Source organism: Carassius auratus, chromosome 47 (genome assembly GCF_003368295.1).
Source record: "Carassius auratus strain Wakin chromosome 47, ASM336829v1, whole genome shotgun sequence".
NCBI lineage: Eukaryota > Metazoa > Chordata > Actinopteri > Cypriniformes > Cyprinidae > Carassius > Carassius auratus.
In genome coordinates this window covers 1786531-1808678 of record NC_039289.1, presented here as the reverse complement: position 1 = coordinate 1808678, position 22148 = coordinate 1786531, and the positions used below count along the sequence as shown (strand labels likewise).

Sequence of the window (22148 nt, the reverse complement as noted above, 5' to 3'; positions counted from 1 at the left end):
ATATATATATATATATATCTTTTGATAAACTTCATTTAGTGCACTTTAACTTATAGACCCCTCCCTTACAGTTTTTCAGTTGTACCTGGTTGTCTCTCGCGGTGTATGTCCATTAAATCACAAACGCCAAAACATTAATGAATGAACTTTATTTTGCATTGAACAAAAGTACGTTTCATGGCTCTGCAGTACCATGCATCCCTTCAGATCGAAGATTTGGGATGTCAGAGGTGCCTCACGGTCCTCTAAAATATATTCAAGCTATAAACAAACAAAACAACAGACCACAGCACATAAATACCACACATTACGGTTTCTGTCATGAAGAAGCTTTAAGCAATAAATAATAAATATGTAATGAACACCTATATTTTTAGGTGTGGTAATGAAATACCAGCACCATTTAGTGAACCCTTTTTCTTCTCTGCAGTCTCAGGAAATTTTCTTTTTAATATGAGGAATAATCTACTGCCAGTACAAGTCTGACAACTACTGATAACGAAAAACTTAATTTACAGGCTTCCAATAAGCCTACCACAACTTTAGTCTCTATTTTTGCTCTTCTAAAACTATACGGTGCGTCATTCACACACTTACATGCTACGTTCAATAGTATGCATGTGCCAACTGCTGGTGTGAACACTCTGGATGGTTTCACTCGATGAGAAGACAAACCTATTCAAGCCAAAAGTGATTAAACAATGTTTTCTTCTCTGAGATGTTCTTGTCAAGACATCTGTCAAGCATATTTAAGATGGAGGGACACTGATTTTTGGCTTTATGTGACTCAAGTTACAGAAAACCATGACAATCGTATTAAAAAAAACAACCCTCGTACAAGAAACCATGGAATTTATATTAAAAGAACAGCCAAAGACCAGAAAACATGGCACCTGAGTTACCGGAAAACATGGAAATCATGGCAACCATGTTATTAGGAGCAACTGTCAGACTAGAACCTATGGCAAATGTGTTATAGGAATAACTGTCAGTCTGGAAACCCTGCCAACTGATACACAGGAACACTTCTTAGCCTGAAAACCATGGCAATTGTGTTAACAGGTACATCTCTCAGAAAGAAGCCCATGGCAACTATGTGACAGGAACCTCCCTCAGACTGGAAACCAGGAGAACAGCATTACAGAACAACCTTCAGGCGGGAAAATTTAACAAAAGTCAAGCCATTACAGGCAACATGGTCAAAACTGATGAAAGGAAATGTTTACAATCTACAAAAGAAGCTCTACTATAGTAATTCTGCAGAAGATTTGTTTGTTGGATATATTATAATTTCTAATCTCTTGACGGTGCACGCAGGGAAATTATAAGGAGTGAGTTGATGTGGACGGCTGATTTTCACTTCAGGACTGGTTTTACAGCTGCACCGCAGTCCTCTTCATCATTTTCTTGTCTCGCGTCGGTCTTTTTCTTCACCAGTTTCTTCCAAAGTCAATGTGCGTTTGAGCCGCTCTCACTCTCTCCGTCCCTCATTGGAGTTTGCTGAGGAAGTCGAGCAGAGCGCGGTGGAAGTCGCGGGGTTTGTCCATGTAACAGGCGTGCCGCGCTCCTGCCAGCTTCACCACGGTGTGATGAGGCAGCTGAATCAGGTTCTTCTGAGACTGGGCGCCCAGGTTGGTGTCTAACTCTCCGTATATGATCAGTGTAGGAGTCTGAGAAGTGAGAATCAAAACCCAACATTCAAATCAAGGAATTCTTAAGTGTGAGATGTTTTTAAAGGAATACGCCACCTGGATGTCGCGGTACTGCTGTGGGGTGATGCCACGGGTGCCCACGGGGGCGATGGGCACAAAGCCATGCAGCTGGGTGCTGTGTTTCTGGAGGAACGGCAGGGCGTAATGGCCGCTCATAGACGGGCTCAGTAACACCGGTGCTCGCACGCCCAGAGACTCCAGAAAACGCTTTAGCAGGTCCACGCGGCTCTGATCCGACTTTACAGACTCGGAGTCTGGAGAATTCCCAAAACCTGACCAGAATCAAGACCGTTTAGTGACCTGCTTTATACGTTTTAAAAAAATAAGCATATCAAGAACATTAATCAAGTGAAATAGAGCTCATACCGGGCAGGTCGAGAGCGAGGGCCTGGTACCCATTGGATGCCAGCAAGCTGAGGGTGCCCAACTCCTCCCAAGTCTTAGAGGTGAAGGCCTGACCATGAAGAAGCACCATCTGCAGCCTGATGGAGACGAGATCTTGACAGTTACATAACAATAGGTCAGAATATTTATATGCAGTATTTAGTAAATTACCATGGTTACCATAGTTTTCATTAAAATACCACTGTTAAAATAAATCCGTTCATCTACCTATCAAAACGTTCAAGCAACCAGCCAAAATGCCCTAGCTACCATTCAGAACATTTTAGACTATTCTAATGATGTCTTTCATACTTTTCCTGACCTTGACACTGTTATTTATTTAGCAGTCTATGGGACAGACACAAGCCTCCCGGATTTCATCCAAAATATCTTAAATTGTGTTCCGAAGACGAACAAAGCTTTTACGTGTTTGGAACGACACGGGGGTAAGTGATTAATGACAAATTAATCTTGTCATGACAAAATGACACGTGATTAATGACTCAATTTCCATGTTGGGGTGGACTAATATCCCTTTAAACCATGGTAAACACAAATTAACCATAGTTTAACCATGATGCTGGTACAATGCTTTGTCTCATAGACGTATATTAGATTTTCAATTGGTTATCAACTGAAGAAATAATCAGATGTACTATTCTATTCTATATAGAGCGTTCCAATTATGACGTAAGTTTGGAACGTTCCAATAATGCGCCAAAATTATCTCTGTAGCTCAGTACAGTCATTGTATAACTAATAAACCCTAAATTGTAAGGTAACCTGACCTGGGCACAATCTGTCGCCCAGCGCTGTCCACAGGCAGAGCCTCTCTGAAGAAGAGCGGCGGGTCTCCGGGCAGCTGTCCGGTCCTCACCGTGATGTTGACGCTGTTCTGCGGCGGCGGCGGAGGAGGAGAGGCGGCGATCAGACCCCTCCGCTGCTGCACCTCCAGAGACGGCTCCTTGCTCCCCTGCCGCATGGAGGGCAGCAGCAGATACAGCAGCACTGTGGCCAGCAGCACCAGCCCCAACACAACCAGACGGTTGCGGAGGAAGTTCATCATCTGCATGTAAACCCATTAATCACCGCAGATGAAACAATCACACTCGGTTTAACCGGCTGACACGAGGAGCAACCATTAATCGCAGCAGATTAAACCTCCAGACTCCATTTTAACTGGGTGACACGAAAAAAAAAAACGCGAACATTATCTGAAATGCATGATCGGAATCATAAAATACTTTAAAACAGAGTATGCGTTATTACATTTTTTTTAGTAAATCCATAATGCATCTAAATAACGTCGCTGAAATAAAGTGCGCAGACGTGCTGCAACCAATAAATGCAATAACATGACAGCTATGTCATACATTTAGTACTTACCTAAAAAATATACGCAACCCTGTAAATGTCCAATAATCGATGGCTGTCGGAAAGTTTGCGATTGATCATAATTCGCGTGTAGTCACAATCGCGCAGCGTCAACGCGTCTTCCACAATAATAGTTCCGTGTGGAAACGGCGCGCGCGATGGTTCCGATTCTGTTTAGTCGCGCTCAGTGACTCATTCCTGTGTCTGTAAATTAATCTTTCTTGGGAAATCTTTCAGAGTTGTTGCGAAATAATGTATCATAATAATAGGGCATGTTACTACACATTAGGTATTTTACTATAATAAAACCTGTCAACTGCCACCCTAAATTTACTTCACTATATTACAATTAAATCCTAATCTAATCATGACAAACTATATATCGTAGGAAAGGTCTTAGACTCCTAAATACCAATCTTTTTTGTTAGAAATTATGTAGGAAAAGTAATAAATAAATTTATGGCAAGAGTGCACCTCAAAAAACATACATCATAACAGGAGTTCTGACCTTTGTGAGATAGTTTTGATTTCTATTCTAGTCAAATAAAGAGAAAACTATGTGCAGTGTTCAGCAGAGCTCAATGTAAAATTGTACAAGGTGACGTATTGGCTTAGACACGTGAATGCAGTGTGATTCCCAACAGCATGAGCCACAGACTCCAGTATTGCAAACACACGGAGGATCCCAGAGCGAAGAAGAAAGGAGAGAATAAAAGGAGACTGGATGTCTGGTTTGAGTTATAATAACACAAGTCGTTCTCTGTGCTGCCAGCCCCTAAGGTTCGCTTTGGCACGGTCCGTCTACCCCCTCAGAAGCGGAGCAGGACCTAGAAAACAAGAAACCAAGGGCTGGAAAAACTAGGTGATGTGAAGAATTCGATTCCTAAATATGTCTCATAACGATTCACTGTTTCTACAAAAATGTCTAGTTTAAATGAAACGAACGCCAGATTTTCGATATGTTTTCAGACTGGAGTTACTTCGTGAGAATCTAAGAAAAATGACAAGCGAGATTTTAGCAACTTTTAAATATGAGATTTATTGTAAAAATATAAAACGAACACTTTCAGAACAATTCACTTGACTGAATCACCCAATACAACACAAGAGTCAATCTGGACAGAACATATAGAATTTGGTATCAGAATTCTATTGTATGAAAATAAAAATGAAGCCTTCTAGGTTTAATTTAGCACTTGTGGGGTCTTTAACACATAGTCAACTAAAGAGACTTTTCACCCAAATATGCAATTTCTATCATTACCTACTTTGCTGACAGACAAGAAAACAGTATGTAAATGACAGAATTTTCTTTTTTGGGTGAACTATGCTTTTAGAGGCACTACAACAACAAAAAAAATAACTACAGGGACGAAGTAAAAAAAACACATCGACATCTAGATTCATGTTTGGCATCACAAGATTTGCAAAAATTCCTCACTATTCAGCAGTGGTCTAAGAAAACCTGTCAAGAGCATGTCTGAAGTCACATTTCACCCCCAAATTAAAAGAAAATAATGACAAAACTTATATTTTGCATAAAGAAACCTAATTAAAGGACCATTAAGATCCGTTGTGACGTTTTCATCATAATTATGCACATTCACAAACATTATTACTATAATCAGAATCACATCGAGGATCATGAGAATTAAAAGTAATTAAGAAATCTGTTTGAATACGTTATAATTTTCAATATAATTTACAACAAATGCTTAATTTACATAAAGAGAATCAAATTGAAAATTCAATCATTTTAATAATAACACTGTATTAATGACGACAACAACAGCAAAAAAGAAAACGCAAAAATCTCATGGAATCAAATCAAAACCAATGGAAAAATATAAAGAAAATGTTCCTAAAACAGGCTTCATTTTCCTCATGCAAAATGTAATTTCTTCAAATTTTGAGTGAAATGTGATACAGCAGACAGATTTAAATCTAAGTGAGGTTTTGATGAGGCAGCAGCGTTGCAAGTAACAAAACAAGTCCATTTTAAAAAACTGGTCATGTGACTCACAGCAGAAATAAGGTCACAACTGGTTTTACGCAGGTATAAAGGAAAAAAAATACAAAAGGCCTCAGATGACAGCGGAAACCACCACATCAAATTTAGATTTTTTTTATGAAAAAATGCATACGGACAAGATCAAATTTCTTCCACACATTCACAAACATCAAACCTAGACAAAAATCACAATACCGTCTGTCGAGGTTCAGCCTCCCATGCAGCAGGGGGCGATACACTCGGACAAAAAACACACTGAGCCACCACTGTGCTGTACATACAGTCCACAGAGTTAGCGTGCGCGTTCAAATTCTCCATTTCTGTTCAAATTCTAGTGAACAAAAGGCCTTTCACACATTTCTTGACGAGAAGGTCTGTTGTGTATCGTCCTCAAACCACATCTAATGAACTCCTCAGTGCAGGAAGCCCATCAAGAGCAGCGGCAACAGCAGAACTTGCAGAAACGTGGTCCAGACGAGCGCAGCTCTATTCCCAACTTCCCTCAGGCTGCAGTCGTCGCCGGTGTAGCCGTTATAGCACTGACACTGGAACTCGTCCCGTACGCGGCTCAGCTCTTCTTCTCCCATCTGTCCCGACACCTTCAGCGTGCTTCCCTGACGCTCTATGCTGTGGGTGTTCGAGCTGAGATGAAGGTACGTGTCCGTGTCGGGACGTTTCCGAAGGCAGCGGCCGTGAAATCCACAGAGATTTCGGCTGCACTGCTCGGCGGCTGACGTCACGTTCAGCAGGTAACGACCCAACGGCCCTCGCAGGTATTGATTAAGACTGGAACAAGCCGCCTGGAAGAAACAAGAGGAAGGAATTCATCAAATACAACTTTTTTTCATACACTAGGTTGTAAATTAGACCAGTATCTTTCGCAATCACTAACTGCGAAGATGCATTGGCCAATATTTGACCATTTCATGATCTTTATTATGCATTGGCATAATAAAAGAAATACTTTCTCCTTCTGTCTTTAAAATCAATAGAATAATGTTTGATTTTTATTATTTTTTAATAAAAAATTAAACAAATATACTAATATATGTATACTAATATAATTATTTTAACTTATTTTCGCATTAGATTAATATAAAATGTAATTTCATTTTTTATATGATTATACATGTATGTATAAATATAAACAATTTCAGTAAAAATATATATTTTTTATATACATTTTTTATTTTTGACTTACTATACAAACTGTATATATATATATACACACACGAACACACACACAAAACATACATGTAATTCATTCAAATTTAATTTATTTTAACATTTTCATTTTTATATAAGATTAATAAAAATGTTAATGTTTAATCATATACAAACTAATAATTTTTATAAAATGTAAAAAAAAGTGTGTGTGTGTATGTGTATATTTATATATATATATTTATATATTTTTATATATATATATATATATATATATATATATATATATATATATAAACTATATCTGAATATTTGGTAAAATATTTAATTCAGCTGTTTTGTTTACATTGTGTGTACACAATAAGTTGGCACTTTAAGTTGGTGTAATAAATGCCTTACAAATGATGAAAGAAATGTTGTAATAAATACTGTTAAATGAAAAATAAACAATAAAAAAATTTAATTTATTTATTAATTAAATAATTTTTTTAATAGTTTGTGTTTTTAAAGATTCAATTTAAGTGAATGTTTGATGATGATAAAATTTAATCCAAGTAAAAATAGGGCAAACTAGTATGCAATACATTAACAAAAAAACTCTAATATAGTCTGAAAACCAATATGATATCAATATACTGACAATCACTAAAAAGACCTCATTATGGTTTTAAAAGACACCTCCACTTCATGTCGAGGTCAGTGTTTATCAGTGTTTACAAGATCCTTTTTGTTTATATCTCTCTCTGCATTCTACAGAAGCCTTGAACTACAATGTAAAAATCAATGTGGGTGGAAAAATAATAGTGTCTTAGTTTCTTCAAGAGCCTAAGTTCAAACACTTTTTCTTTCTTCAAACCTTTTTTTTGTGTGTCTCTTTTCAAAACTCTTTTCTCTCTTCAAAACTTTCTTTCTCTCCAACTCCAATTAGTGTGCAGTACCAACATCGGCCACCAGGTGCATTAAAGTGCACTCATTTCATACTGATGGTGGCCGATGTTGGTACTGCATGTTCATTTTAGCTAGCCATTTTAGAGAGAAAAAAAAAAGATTTTGAAAAGAGAAAACAAAATTATTATTACTTTTTTGCCGACAGAAATGGTCTTCTGATTTAGGATTAGAAAGGCTCTAAGTCACTAATTTATTTATTTTTCTCCACATTACAGTTCAGGGCTTCCGAAGTGTTCTAGATCTACTATTAAAAAACCCAACATGACTCAACCGCTGAAATCAATTAATGTGAATGAGGCGAGTTAGCGCACCCCTGATCAGGCCACAAACTTACATGACTGCTAGCGTAGTTGGAGTCGCCCCAGAAGATGAGGCCCGCTACACCCAACGCCACGCTCTCGCCGATGGTCGACACCAGATCCATCTGCGCACAGACACAAAGAATCATCAGATCATCACAACACACATGTTAGGATCTGATCATGAAGCAAAACAGGTGTTTTAGATAACGCTAAACACACAAATGGAAATCGTTCTTACAAAAAAACGAACAAAAAAATAAAAGTCATCACCGAACACAATTCCTCACACTGAGCTTCTTGTGAGTGTTTGTGAATAGTCCATCTGGTTAATGGACAACAAAACTTTATTGTTCTCTTTCTTGACACACACTTCATCTCCAGCCTTTTCATTACATTAGTGACAATCACTCGTTCATTCTTTGGCTTTTGTTGAAACGCTTCACCTCTCGTTCCACAGACACTGATGTCACTTCCTGCGACAATCCAAACTTCTCTGCTTGATAAATGAATCCCCGTCTTCTCTATGGCAGACGTGACGTGTATCAAATCACAAAAGTACTGCTATTTTACATTAATGGTATTAGTATTTAACAACAATTATAATCTTTAATGATGGTGAATTAATGTGATATATAATTAATGTGAATATAAATTATTAATTTATCATCAGATATAAAATTACAACAGCAATAATAATTATTAGTATGACTATTTAATAATAGAATAGAATAATAAAAATATGAATTATTTATTATACGTTTTATATTTATTATAGAATAAATACAACGATGATAATAATAATAATAATAGACATTAAAACTATTAATATTTAATAACAACCACAATATTACTACTACTAATAATAATAATTATTATTAAATGACACTTAATTATAATTAAATTATTATATTAATAGCATTAATATTCAACAATATAAATAATTATGATTACAATGTTTATTATTGTTCAACAATACTAATTAATTATAAGATATAAAATAAACCAACTATGATAATAATCGTAATGTCATACAAAAATATAAACTGACAGAGAATTAAAAAATAAACAAACAAAAAAACATTAAAAGTCGTACTTTTCAAATAAAATGTACATTGTTTAATGAAATTTTTCACTGATTCCGGTTTGAGAATTGTGTTTACGGTTACACTTCCAGAGATCTCATTTTCATGTTATTAAACTAAATATATGACAGTGTTGTGGTGAGTTCTTGAATTATACAATAATTAATTAGTGTGTAGATTTTACAGCAGAGTTTATTCAGACAAAACATTCCTTCATAAGGCTGTTAATTCACCAGGTCATGTGACAAATCAAGAACAGTTTCCCGCTAAGAGTGTCCTATAGCTCAAGTGTAGTGTTTTTCTCAGACATTCTGGAAAAGTGGCTTGGCTTGTATTTTTATACCTGGCAGTGCTCAGGCTCTCCACACATGTCTGACGAAACCACAGTCATTCTCTTACAAACGCAAGCACTCACTCTCTCTCTCACACACACACACACACAGGCAATCTGGAGACCAAACACAAATAACATCCACACAGAAACACAGATACATCCAGTAGCCGTTATGTGATCTTCAGCCTCCAGACAGACCAGAATTACTCTACAGACTACAAGGACAGTTTTACAGACGGGTCATGTGACCAGCAGTGATGTCAGTATGGATGATTAGCTACAGTCTGCTAACTAGGCATAGTATGATAAGATGTTATTGGTAAGACACAAAATTATTACAACGATTCTTATTTTTATTTATTCATTTTGTTGTCATTTTTTACAAACTGATAGCTATAATTTTTTTATTAACATATATATATGTATATATAAATATATATATATATATATATATATATATATATATATATATATATATATATATATATATATATATAAAATTACAATTCATATTAGCACTTACAGTAAAAATTTGCATTATTTATAGAATCTATATAAATGTTTTTAATATATGTAAAAAAATGAATTAAATATATTAAAAGAAAAATATGAATATTAAATTACAATTGATATTAATATTACATTTACAAATATTAAAATAAAAAAACAATATTACATTTAAAATGTGTTTTACACAACTTTCATATTAATAAATATTAATATTAAATCAAACAATAAATAATAAAAATATATATTTTTTTTAATAAATCTATTTTTTTCTTAGTCATTTGACCCTATTCAATAGACATGTTAAATGGGTGTATTTTTCAATCAGAGGAACTAATCTGGACCAACTAGTTTTTTTTTTTTTTTTTTTTTATGCAGTACCAAATGTATTCTCTACAAAACAATTTTAGGAAATAATTGTTATATAGACATCACCTTGACATAGTCACCACTGATAAAACTTGTAAATATAATGTAGAAACTTCATTTCTGTGAAGCTGCTTTGCAACGATTTGTATCGTGAAAAGCACTATTTAAATAACCATGAGCTGAATTTAATGTAATTATTTTTTATAATATTTTCAAATGCATTGTACGATAAGTGCTTTTATAATTCCCTCTGTACTGATTTTTTAAGAAAACATTGATTAAGAATCATATTAGTAATTTAGTTGTGTCAGGCATGTTGACCTGAATACCGAACTTTCACTGCTCTGCTCATTAAGCTCTGGGTTGGTTTTAAATGCGTGTTGGTAAACATCATCCGACGCCTGCTCCAGTAAACCTCAGGGTCTCACGTGTCATCCGAGCTGCTGATGGCATTGTGACGAGACTCGATGAGGAACACAGATGAGAAGATTCTGCATGTGTGCTTGCTATATTTAGGACAAGCAGCAACATATGTCAGTCCCATTGAAAACATGGCTCAACGGCAGGATAAACACACCATGACACTGCACTCCTGAAATACGAACACCTCAGAAACAGCTGAACTTCCCTCAAACGGCTACAGAAGCCAACAAACCATCACAAAGATCGGTTCTGCTGGACAAATGTAGCTCAGGTTTGGGGTTTTGGCTCCACAGGACCTGCCTCTAATATTTACTGTGGATAAAGATCTGGGCTGGTGTCCAAAAGGTGGAACATTTAAATTCTGCAAAACTGATCTTAGGTTACTTACCTCAGGAACCTACAATAAGTGTCTGTTTAGATTAAAAAAATCATTATTTAGACTTAGGCTGCACAACATATCGGTATATCGGTTAACCATTTCGGTTATTGGCCAATATTAAAAATGTTTTAATTAGATATTTAATTGTTAATGCTAATTTTAAAACATTTATAATGTAACACTGTACAATGTAATCTCATAATGCATATTCTAATTTTATAATTTTACACTATAAAATGTAAGTGCAAACCTCAAAATGTATATACATTTTTCATACCATATATTACAATGTTTAATGTTAAACTTACTGGTAAAATGTAAAATTATTTAAATTTGTGTTTTGTATTGCGTATTGTTTAATAATATAATTTTTATAATAAAAATTTGAAAAACAATAAAATAAAATGACAGATATGTTATGTGATGCATATATATATATATAACAGATACTAATAAGCCGATAATTACTTTTAAGGCCCGATAACCGATAAATAGCCAATAATTGCAATTCCAAAATATTTAATCTAAAATAAATGAAATCATTAAATGCCCCAATTTTAGGCCTCAAAATTATAATATACAGTATAATTGTTAAAAATTTATATTCATTTTGAGATCTGCTAAATATAATATTCACCAGTGTAATTAATTATTTATTTATTATTTAAGATTAGATTAACTTTCAGTGAGTGTTAGATAGAGGAAAGTGTAATCTAAATGTAAAAATAGAGCAAACAACCATGAGCAACAATTAAATATCCAATATCACCTGAAAAAAACGATAGTATTGACCGATAATTAATATGAGACCAATATGTTGTGCACGACTTCTTCAACAAACAAGCATCCACACTGGTTCAGTATTAACACTTTTTTTTTTTTTGAGGAAAATCAAACACTGCCACACCAAGAGCAACACAAGCCTGACCTTACGAAAATCTCACCTCTGTCAGCAGCAGGAGATCAAGAGGGTGGCTGTTAGAAGCTGGAGGACTGTTTTGGTAAGTGGGCCGCGTGTAGACAAACACAGGCCTGGCTGACCCATCCCCAACAGAAGCCAACCTCATGCCCTCCTTGACCCGGTTTCGTACAAACTGGCGTCCGGCCGCTTGGTCCTTCAGCACTTTAGCCATGTATATGGAAGGATACAGGGCTGTACTCTCCATCCACAGCCACTTTAGTTGGTCGTTCCTGGTCACCTCCACATCCGGACAGCGTCCCGTGTAGTTCTTACTTTGGTAATTGTGATTGTAACAATCAGGAAAGAGGTAGAAACCCCAAAGTTGCTGGGGCCGTAAGTTCTTGGCCGATCGAAGCGTCTCCAACATGAACTTTTGTGCAGAAAGCTCAAACTCTTGCTGGGCCACTTTGGCCACCTGATGTTGAGGCCAAGTTGGGTTTTTGTTAGCGACTAACCGTCGCGAACCATCACGGTAAATGTCTTTAGGACCCCAATTACGTATCCAGAGGGGCCGCCACTCCTCCCAGTCGATCACAGCGAGCCCTTTCACTGTCGAGTCCTTGATGTACTTCTTGAGCCCTTCCGGCATCTGTTCTAGGTGTTCTGTGAGACTGGCAACTTGAGGTAGGCCACTGTTGACTGGAGTGCCGTCCGACTCAAAATACGGGTACAAACCTAATCGGTCATGATAAAAAATGGTGAGATTTTGCTTGGTGAAGCCCTCGTTCGGTGACGCCACTATTTGGAATTGATCTAACTGGAAGGTGACTTCATGTCGAGGTCTACAGTCTTCTGTAGGGGCGTTCCAGGCCAAAACCAAAGGCTTGCCGGAATACAGTGGCCATCTGGTGTTTTTTAACTGCTGTGCCTTTAAACAGGTCCAAAAAAGCATCGAAAATAAGAGACGCAGCCAGGAGACCCACTGAGATCGGGTCGCCCCAAATTGCCATGTGATGTTTCTCATTTCAGACCTAAGAATACAGAAAACCACTACAATTAATACCATTTGAAACTCACTTTGAATGTTCTAAAGCATGTTAAAACATTGTTCCACTTGCAGTTTAGTTCACGGTTACATTATACATAGATGACAGCACTTACAATTATAAACTTTGCCCAACTTTATCATAAGATCATTAAAAAAAACTGATAATGCATTGGAATCGAACCTATGACCTTGGCTTTGTAAGTGCCATGCTCTACCAGTAGAGCTAGAACTTCAAAAGTAAAAAAAAAAAAAAAAAAAACCGTGGGTGGAATGAACTTTCAAAACAAAGAAAGGAAGGAATAAAATATGACTTGTTATTAATACAAACAACCAATTGCATAAGCACATCCTATACAAGCATTAAAATAGACATGTTAAAATCAATTGTTACATTATTAATATACTTACAAATATAAATTAAACATTTACATTCCGGCACCTACCAAACTTTTGTCAAATGCTTGTAAAATATATTTTTACAGTACAAGTGATCGCTGGGAATCGAATCCATGATCTCGGGATTATTAGAACGCCGTTCTGACCGTTTAAACTAGAACGTTTAAACTTTGTTTCAAACTTGCGATTTGGATCATCGTTCAGTTTTAACATCGTGCATGTTAAAAACAAAAACAGTTATATAAACTAACTGTTTAAGGAAACGCTGACCTGTATAAATCGAACTGAACCCGTTCAGCACACCGGTCCAATCACTCATAAACTACCACGTAGCGTCCCCCCATCCATCGAGCGGTTCCCAACACCCCATAACTACAAAGTCCCAATTGCTATTTTAAAACAAAACAGTCTATTATCATTGTTTCGACGTGTTTGAAACATCCCGTTCACGTTTTGTGAGTAGTGCTCGTGCCCAGCTGGCTCATCTCATCTGGATCAGCGATTGAATGTGTGAGGTTGTTTCCTCAGATTGATAAATGTAGTTGGGGATATAGAGGGGTGCGGGTTCGTTTAAATTACGCAGTTTGTTATTCTGTAACGATACACAGTCCACTCGATGTAATACGATATTTAATTATACAATAAATCTATATAAAGTGCCAAAGTCGTTCCTTTCGGTGCAAACGCATAGGAGTACTATTAAATGTGCTCCCTGTCCCCCCTACATGCGAGATGGTTTAGTCCGGGTTTCTCCGCTGGGGATAAAGCAGCGCTTCCACTGAGTTTAGAGCCTTATACACATTTACATTATATTACATTTACATTTAGTCATTTAGCATTACAGACGCGTTTATCCAAAGCGATTTACAAATGAGTACAATGGAAGCAATCAAAATCAACAAAACAACATTGTTAAGTAAGCAAGAAAAGCAGTAAATGAATAGTGTGCAAGTCGAAAAGGGACGTTTTTTTAAAGAATAGAATTAGAATAATATGTTGTACTGAAAGAAAACAAACATTAACAGAAAATTACTACAAATATAATTACATGAAGGTATTTCTAAATATAAGTGCAATGAAAAAACATGTAGGCTACGCAACAAGTGCACTTAATTCAAATGCAAGTATAGTAATTACCTCAATACAAAGCTCAAATAAAAAATACTGAAAATAAAAGAAAATTGTGTCCACACTTTAGACTGTTTGATGTTACATTCAAACCACCATGGGGTTCTTTCTTCTTTATGTGTGTGTGTGTGTGTGTATATATATATATATTAATGACTTTATAAAAAAAATATATTTTTCATTATTTATGACATTTAAACCATACAGAATTCATGCACCTCTGGACTAAATACTATGTAATAAAGCATTCTGGGTGGAAAAATAATATAGCATTGTTTATGAAGCATAAAACAGTATTTGTTGTGCTTGTTATTTATGTAATAATTAATGCATCCAAAGGATGCATAATTTTTATATGACCAAAAAACCCTCTTTGTTTTAGGATCTACACGTTTAAACCCCCTTCAAATACACTGATCATCGATTGATGTGTTATACACGCATCATATTTCACTCCGAAATCACTCTGAGAATTAAATGTACTCTTTTCTGCCTTTCCTTCCTTTTCTATATTTATTATTTTCCACATTATGAGGGTAAAACTACAGCATGACTGAAGACTCTGACTATTAAAAAGTCCTGAGGTAAAATTAGGTTTTGAACAAGGTACCATTATAGTAGCCTACTATGTTTTTGTTGTTTTTTTCAACACAAATCACACTAATACGATATACTCTTGTGAATTACATTATGCTACCATAAACTCTTCCTTTATTCTATTAGACTACTCTGGAAAAGCTGACAGCTAAATGAGTCAGCATTGAAAATAACTAAACTTTTTAGAGCTTAGATTTAAAACATGAATTTTTTTAAACAGTACATTAAAACTGTAAAATAAGCCAGTGATGATGTTACGCAACATAGAGTTGGCAGAATGGGCATTAACCTTTGAGAGACAGGAAGTCAGCTGACTGCAGGGAAGAGCGCTTTCCTGTGACTTTTGGGACCATCCTGTGTGTGCTGACTCACCTGAAACTGATCATGGATTTGTGAATGAATCCACAAAACAATCCCAGCACCTCATAAATCCTCACTCACCGTTCTTTGAACACATTTCACCATGAGTCTCCTATTAACCAACTCGCTCTTTACGGATGCAAATGTTCACTAATGTCCCGAGAACAAAAGCTCTTTCAGCCTCATCTACCAATCCCTATAGGACTCCTATATAACATAAAGGCCTCCCAGAAAGTCCTTGTTTCCATGTGTTACAGTGAAGATGGGTGTAATGACAAGCTGCGGTCAGTGCTATAGGAGTTGTGAGGTCTACATTAGTGGAGAAGTGGAAGGGGGGCGGACAGAAGGAAAACCACCCACAGCTGCAGGCCAGAGGGGTCAGCTTTGATGTCGTCTTTGAACGGCAGATGTCACGAAAACGTCACAACTGAAATCAATCCAGTTGGGATACTTCATCTAGAACTGAAGATAAGGAAGTAGATCGAGTGCATCTATCGCTCAAATGATGAATGCATGTTTGCTTCTGTCCTCAGCAGGAGGCAGACATTCCCGACGAGTCCCCGCTCCGGGCGGAATACCTCAATCCTAAAACACATCTTGTTCTAATAAAGGACTGTAAGAGCCAGCACAGACCCTTCCAGCCTGTTATAAACAGAGGACAGATCATACAGCTGTGAGTGTTTCGCACCACTAATGTCAAATTATGTGAGGTAAAAACATGAAAAAACTCTCCATCTGACTTTGACAGGTGTACGTTCCTTAACGTTCAAATTCTCTTTGGAAATCTCGTGCCCACTGTTTTTATCATTAATTAAAACTATATATATATATTTTTTTTTTCTGCGAATTGAAATAAATGAAATATAAACAGAATATAAAAACTTATTTCATTCAGGTTAGTTGAGAAAGAAAACAAAATCAGATTTTGTTGAGTTTAAGTACTAAAATGACTAAATGTGAATTAAAAGTGATAGCTTAAATGTCATTGACGTTAAAATTTGCGCAAAATGTTGTAAAAAAAATACCCAAGCGCATTTGGGATTTCACGTCTGGCAAAGGGAAATGTTGTCAATAAAACTGACTTAAATGTAATATTTTTCTCTCACTTGCAAAACCTCAAAAAACTTTTATACTTTTATACTATTTTCAAAATACTTTTTTTGTACTTTGTGGACCTTAAAAACTGCAGTCTCCGTTCACTTCTATAGTAAGAAAAAAGAGCAGCTTGGACAATCTACAGAATGTCTTCTATGAAAAAAAACAATCTTATGTGTAAGAAATGACATGATGGTGAGTAAATGATGACAAATGATGATAAATCTGTAATATATTTGTAAACTTACCATGTTTTTTCTATACTTTCTATATATCTATGGTACACTACATTCATTAGATTTTTAGAAATACATTTAAGAGATTTTTCTCCAGAAAACTCTTTTTTAGCTATGCCATGTCAAAGAAAAGCTCCTACTCACGTGCTCAGATGTCTTCAGTAGTTTCGATGTGTGGATGTACACCTGCTTCAGTTCGCCTGTCACTGACTGCACAGCTGCTTTAAGAGAGACTCACAGTTTTGATCTGCGAGAGACCACACCCCTGTACTTCCTACACATTCCTGCCCGTCTCACCCACCCTCCACCAGCCCCGGGAGCCTGGCCAGACTTATGATCTTACCGTCACTGAGGATTGGGATTTGAGTGGTTTAGTTTGATCTCAGACCAGCCCCTGCGGGAGACCCACTTCTGGTTACCAATGTGATGTAAGAGTCTCCCACCTCTGAGCAGAACTTAAGGAGACTAATAAATCACTGCGAAAGTGATGAAACTGTAGAAGGTGGCTGAGATAGAGGCGAGAATGCTAATGAAAAAGCTTTATAGCAAAAGAAATGAATAGTTTTTAAAAGAAATATAGTAGAATATGCTACTAGTAACTCTTAAGGTCAAGGATTTAATTCCCAGGGGATATAAATACTGATAAACGATGTGCCTTCAATGCAACTTAGGTGGATAAAAGTGTATGATGAATCATGAATGTAAAAAAAAAAAAAAAAAAGCTAATCTCTCATGGAGATCATATGGCAGAATTAATAGAGCAAAAACTTCATGCATCCACACCAGTAGGTGTCAGTATGTTATGAGTTCAAAACCACTACAGCATTTTATGAAGAAAGGATAGATTATTAATATTTTTTTATAGTTTATTGAACAATATTAACAACTTAATTGGCCTGGTAACAAATGAAATGTCTTCACAGACAACAGACAAGCACCCCACATAGGATAGAAAATATAAATAAAGAAGAAAGGATAGATACAACCTCGAATGATTTTCACTGCTGTTGCGTAATTACGAGTAAAAATGAAATAAGAATAAATAAATAAATAAAATTGACAACTTGGTTAATTTCATCTTATTTAATAATAACTAAAACTGAAGTAAAAAGAATAAAAAATAAATATATATATTTTTTAAAGTTATTAAAACAACAAAGTTGCAAAAACTTTATCTACAAGTAAAATGGAAACAGAAATAAAACGTATTAAAAATATTAATACATGCTTTGTATAGTAATGATACTAAAATAATGGATAAAAGTTTCCGATAAATAAAAAAAGTTTTATTTTCCTTTATAGAGATCATATGATGTCATAAATTTCATACAACTTTATTAAAGTCCACTATTGTATTACTACTTTATAAATAAATTTTAAAAAAGGTGCTTTAAAGTGCAGTCTTATTACTATTTTTGTTCAAATAATTTCCACAGGTGAAATCCAGTCATTTTAATATAATCTACGCAATTCAGAATTTTTCGTGAGGGGAAAAGATTTCCCCATGCAGATTTCGCAACGGGTTCAAGTTGGTCACCTGCTTTTGCCACCAGAAATTAGCTTGGTTTGTGCGTATATCGCTACATTATTGACAACATTTGATTTTATTTGCCATTTTTTTAATTCCATAACATACAGATTGTTACACAATGTGCAAGCTACATTTCTATTGTTTTTCTATGTAAATCTCCTAGATGGATGTGTCTTTAATTGTTGCGTTGAGCAGTTAGCATGTTCCCGCGGTTATTATGATGACCAGGTTGGTAAAAAGCACTGATTTTATCATTTGCTGCTGACAAAATTTGAAGTCTAGAAAAAATAAAATAAATAAATACAAATCTGACAAGCCACACAATTTGAATTGACCATGGCAAAAAAAAAAAAAAAAAAAAATTGGTTCATGGTATAAACAATGACATCAGTGGAGTCCGAAAGGCTTGTTCCGAGTGATGAATCTCTGAGTAAAAATCAGTCCGCTCTGTCTTCGCTAATCAGAAGATCGATAACTGACCCCCTGTGTCTGAGCGAAGCGGTCATCAAGTTTGACGACGCCAGTAAACACAGCTGAACTGCCCTCGTGCCTTTCTCTTGTTTCCTCTTCTTTGCTGACTCAGGAGCAGCTTTCGGGGGGTTTTGCAGAGAAAGCAAAGAACAGAGACCTGTGGGTAAAAACAAGAGAGGGACAGAATCCTTAAAACTCTTGAGCTCAGCAATAACATGCCACTTTATTGAAAAATGGATAGGAAAACACTGAAATCTGATTATACGCAACACACGCTGTACTGACAGAAACCGACACATAATAAAATCCATCGGGCAGTTTTAGTTCCTTAAAGGAACAGTGCACAATTTATTATTATTAACTAAATTATTATTATTCATTATTAATAATGTTATAATGTAAATGAACATTTATTATTAATTTTCCAATTTATTTTTATTCATTCCAAATATATATTGTTCCATTTTAGTATGTAGAAGCGTAGCCTGAACACTCTTCTAAGTAACTCTTAAGAAAATGATGTGTTTTCAGTTAATTTGAGGCTGAATTCGGCCTAAAATAAACCTGAGGTACAAACACTTAGTTACATATACCTGTAATGCACTAATCAGATATTTCTGGCCTAAAATATGAATTTTGAGTAAGCAATATTATGCGATAGAGGACTCATATTTTAGACGGTAGCAACAGACTGAAGTTAAAATGCCTCAAAGATAGAGTTGTTTCTTACAAACAAGCAGCTTTTCTCTTTACAAGACATTAAGTGGTGGACTGGATTTCTTGTGGATTATTGTGATGTTTTTATCAGTTGTTTGGACTCTCATTCTGACGGCACCCATTCACTGCAGATGATCCATTGGTGAGCATGTGATGCACTGCTACATTTCTCCAGATCTGTTCTGATGAAGAAACAAACTCATTAACATCTTGAATGACCTGAGAGTGGGTACCGTGTTTTGGCAAATGTTAATTTCTGTGTACTATTCCTTTAAAGTCACACTTTCACTGACCTGTTTCCTGTGTCAGTGAACGGAATGAGTACGAATATTTCCCCTGGATCATCCTGTTCCTCTCCCAGGGCTCATGAGTCTGTTGGTCAGTACAGTCACTGTTCTGAAGGGAAGGAAGGTCACTTCCACCAGCAGGACATGGATGCCTGGCACAGCAAGAATCAGGCTGCTGTGCGTCAATGCCGGGAGAAGGACACGGTGCCCAAGGACACATCATTAAAAAGGGCTGCATGAATTTTTCTAAACAATCCCATTATGGAAAAAAAAGACATTTGGGGATGTTTATTTTCTATGTTACAAACTCACCATAAAGCAAAATTTATAGGCTTAAGGAACATTTACAGCTCAACCGAGAGTTTGGAACATTCCTGTTCGCATGGCTAAATATTTGAAATATATGAACGCTGTTGCCTAATGAGCCGGAGGTTTTAATTACTGAGAATCATCTGAAAGTAATTAAGGAGGACCAGCTCACATCGATGGATCAGTCGTACACACACACACACACACACTCAATGCTTGGAATGAAATACATGAGTATTGCATAATGCAAACTATTAAATAATATCTGAATCAGTGTACAGCGGGGTTATTATAGTTGAAATCAATTATCATTTAAATTAAATAAATGTTAATTAAACAAAATATTTTGAAATATAGTTTTTATTTCAGCTAGGCAACATTTCTCATTTTCATTTTCACCCTGATGTACTCAAATAAATAAAACTGAGATACAAATTAATATAAACTATATAGACATTTGTTTTTAAATCACTAAAATCTATTAATAAAATTATATTAGCATTTCAGTGATCCTAAAGTAACACTGGTGTGCGATATGTAAACACTTCAAACATTGCATTTCTGAAAGGAATATAGTATTAGCATATGTATACATGTTTTTCTAAATTAAACATATTGATGAAAGCTTCAAATAGTAGTAGCCTACAAAAACACTCTGCAAGTGTAATTCAGCTAGAGATATTAGCATACTGTACATTCAACACAGTCTCATGACAATTTGTCAATTTGACATTTGTGTTTTTGCATGACTCACTTACGCTCCATTGAGGGTTAATGCAGTGCAGCTTCATGCTTATTTTTTTTATTACAAATTGTACATTTTCCTATGATTCACACTGTACACATTTGTACAAAATTTGTAAAATACTTATTTGGGATATAAAATTGTCTCTGTGTGGTATGTACTGAAACTTTATATATTTGCTTAGCGGTTTTGGAAAATGACTAAGTTCCACTTTATGTTGTCTTTTTTTTTTTTTTTAAGCTGTACATGTGGAAAGTGCAATCTGATGCCAACATCTCATGTTGTTTACTTGATGTACTTATGCGCTGATAGCTAAGTAAACAACACAGAGATATTTGAAGCAGTTTTAATCCAACACACGATCGTGACCCTTTTTCGTTGGGACTGCATTATCCTTAAGAAATAAACGATACGCAAATCCATCGTCAAACTGGGCCTTGTTTGTTAAACAAGCATCTTCGAAATGCAGGGAACAAACAAAAACACTTGCACAACTCCGTTGATGCTCTGTAAAAATAAACTCCATCCACTGGTCCCTTAATGCTGTTTTTTTTTTTTTTTTTCCTTTGGTAATCTGTGCAGGGTTGTCTTGCCCTGGCAACCAAAAACACACTCCTTTTGTGACATTTCGCGGCGCTCTCGCTCTGATCAGTGAACGTCTGTTGTGCTCTCAGTGCTCTGCTATACAGGAGCGCGTGCTCTTCCGGCAGAAGTGCCTCAGGACACATATAAGGAAATTCCGCTCCATCTAACGTCACACAGACCCATGCTCGAAAAAAAAACTTTCTGAAACTTGTGACAAACCAGAAGGAGTATTTTTGGAACAGAAATACTCCTTCAAACGTACAACTTTTTTAAAAACTTTGTCCATGTTTAGCATGGGAATCCAACTCTTTAACAGTGTAAAAAACTCAGTATGCATGAAATAGCATTTCACCCCCCCTTTAAGTAGTTTGAGAAGCTCATATGATAGAGATTACGAGTCTCCAGACACAGCAACTAAAAGCCATCACAGCTCATTTTTTAAATGGAAATCACAGCTAATCTTCAGAAGATCAATCAAATAAACATCGCAACTGGGAATACTGGGAATATGGTTGTGAGACCGTGGCTCCTTAAAGATGGAATCATGGATATGGAATGTAGATCCAATACAGCAGTGAAAATATAGTTGAAGAACATGTTATTTGCTTGCTGAAGTGTTCGGAGTTGTTATTAGCACAACGCTATGTGGTAACTAGCCTGTTCTGAGTGTTTGCTAGGTGGCTGTTCTGGCCAGAGTCAACAAATCCCACCCAAGTTTCTACGATGGGAAATATTTGCTCATTTAATCCTGTG

General features: G+C 35.9%; 2 protein-coding genes across 6 annotated transcripts; both read right to left on the bottom strand.

Annotated features, from left to right (window-relative positions):
- Positions 1-130: 130 nt before the first annotated feature.
- Positions 131-3645, bottom strand: LOC113064739 (protein ABHD14A-like). Of its 2 annotated transcripts, none has more exons than XM_026235635.1 (5): positions 3483-3645; positions 2885-3162; positions 2079-2194; positions 1749-1984; positions 131-1670 (listed from the first exon to the last, which is right to left on the bottom strand). In XM_026235635.1, the coding sequence occupies exons 2-5, from the start codon at positions 3160-3162 to the stop codon at positions 1488-1490; spliced, it is 813 nt and encodes a 270-aa protein (XP_026091420.1). In that variant the 5' UTR covers positions 3483-3645; the 3' UTR covers positions 131-1487. The 2 variants fall into 2 exon arrangements, with proteins under 2 accessions (XP_026091420.1, XP_026091419.1); XM_026235634.1 differs by having other exon boundaries at positions 2885-3275; positions 3483-3615.
- Positions 3646-4490: 845 nt separating this feature from the next.
- On the bottom strand, positions 4491-17047 carry hyal2b (hyaluronidase 2b). 4 transcript variants are annotated; one of them, XM_026235629.1, is made up of 4 exons: positions 13382-14109; positions 11934-12921; positions 7928-8017; positions 4491-6281 (listed from the first exon to the last, which is right to left on the bottom strand). In XM_026235629.1, exons 1-4 carry the CDS (start codon positions 13447-13449, stop codon positions 5895-5897), a joined length of 1533 nt encoding a protein of 510 aa, XP_026091414.1. In that variant the 5' UTR covers positions 13450-14109; the 3' UTR covers positions 4491-5894. The 4 variants fall into 4 exon arrangements, with proteins under 4 accessions (XP_026091414.1, XP_026091416.1, XP_026091417.1 ...); XM_026235631.1 differs by lacking the exon at positions 13382-14109 and adding an exon at positions 16895-17047 and having other exon boundaries at positions 5895-6281; XM_026235632.1 differs by having other exon boundaries at positions 5895-6281; positions 13605-14108.
- Between the last annotated feature and the right edge of the window lie 5101 nt (positions 17048-22148).

Excerpts from the sequence above, each read along its gene's own strand:
- hyal2b (XM_026235629.1), bottom strand. The coding sequence starts at position 13,449 with ATGGATTCGATTCCCAGCGATCACTTGTACTGTAAAAATATATTTTAC. Across the intron at positions 8,018-11,933 it reads ATCTCCTGCTGCTGACAGAG|ATGGATCTGGTGTCGACCAT; the intron begins GTGAGATTTTCG and ends GTCTGTGCGCAG. Across the intron at positions 6,282-7,927 it reads CCAACTACGCTAGCAGTCAT|GCGGCTTGTTCCAGTCTTAA; the intron begins GTAAGTTTGTGG and ends TGTTTCTTCCAG.
- LOC113064739 (XM_026235634.1), bottom strand. The coding sequence starts at position 3,168 with ATGCAGATGATGAACTTCCTCCGCAACCGTCTGGTTGTGTTGGGGCTG. Across the intron at positions 2,195-2,884 it reads GGGCGACAGATTGTGCCCAG|GCTGCAGATGGTGCTTCTTC; the intron begins GTCAGGTTACCT and ends CGTCTCCATCAG. Across the intron at positions 1,985-2,078 it reads CCTCGCTCTCGACCTGCCCG|GTTTTGGGAATTCTCCAGAC; the intron begins GTATGAGCTCTA and ends GATTCTGGTCAG.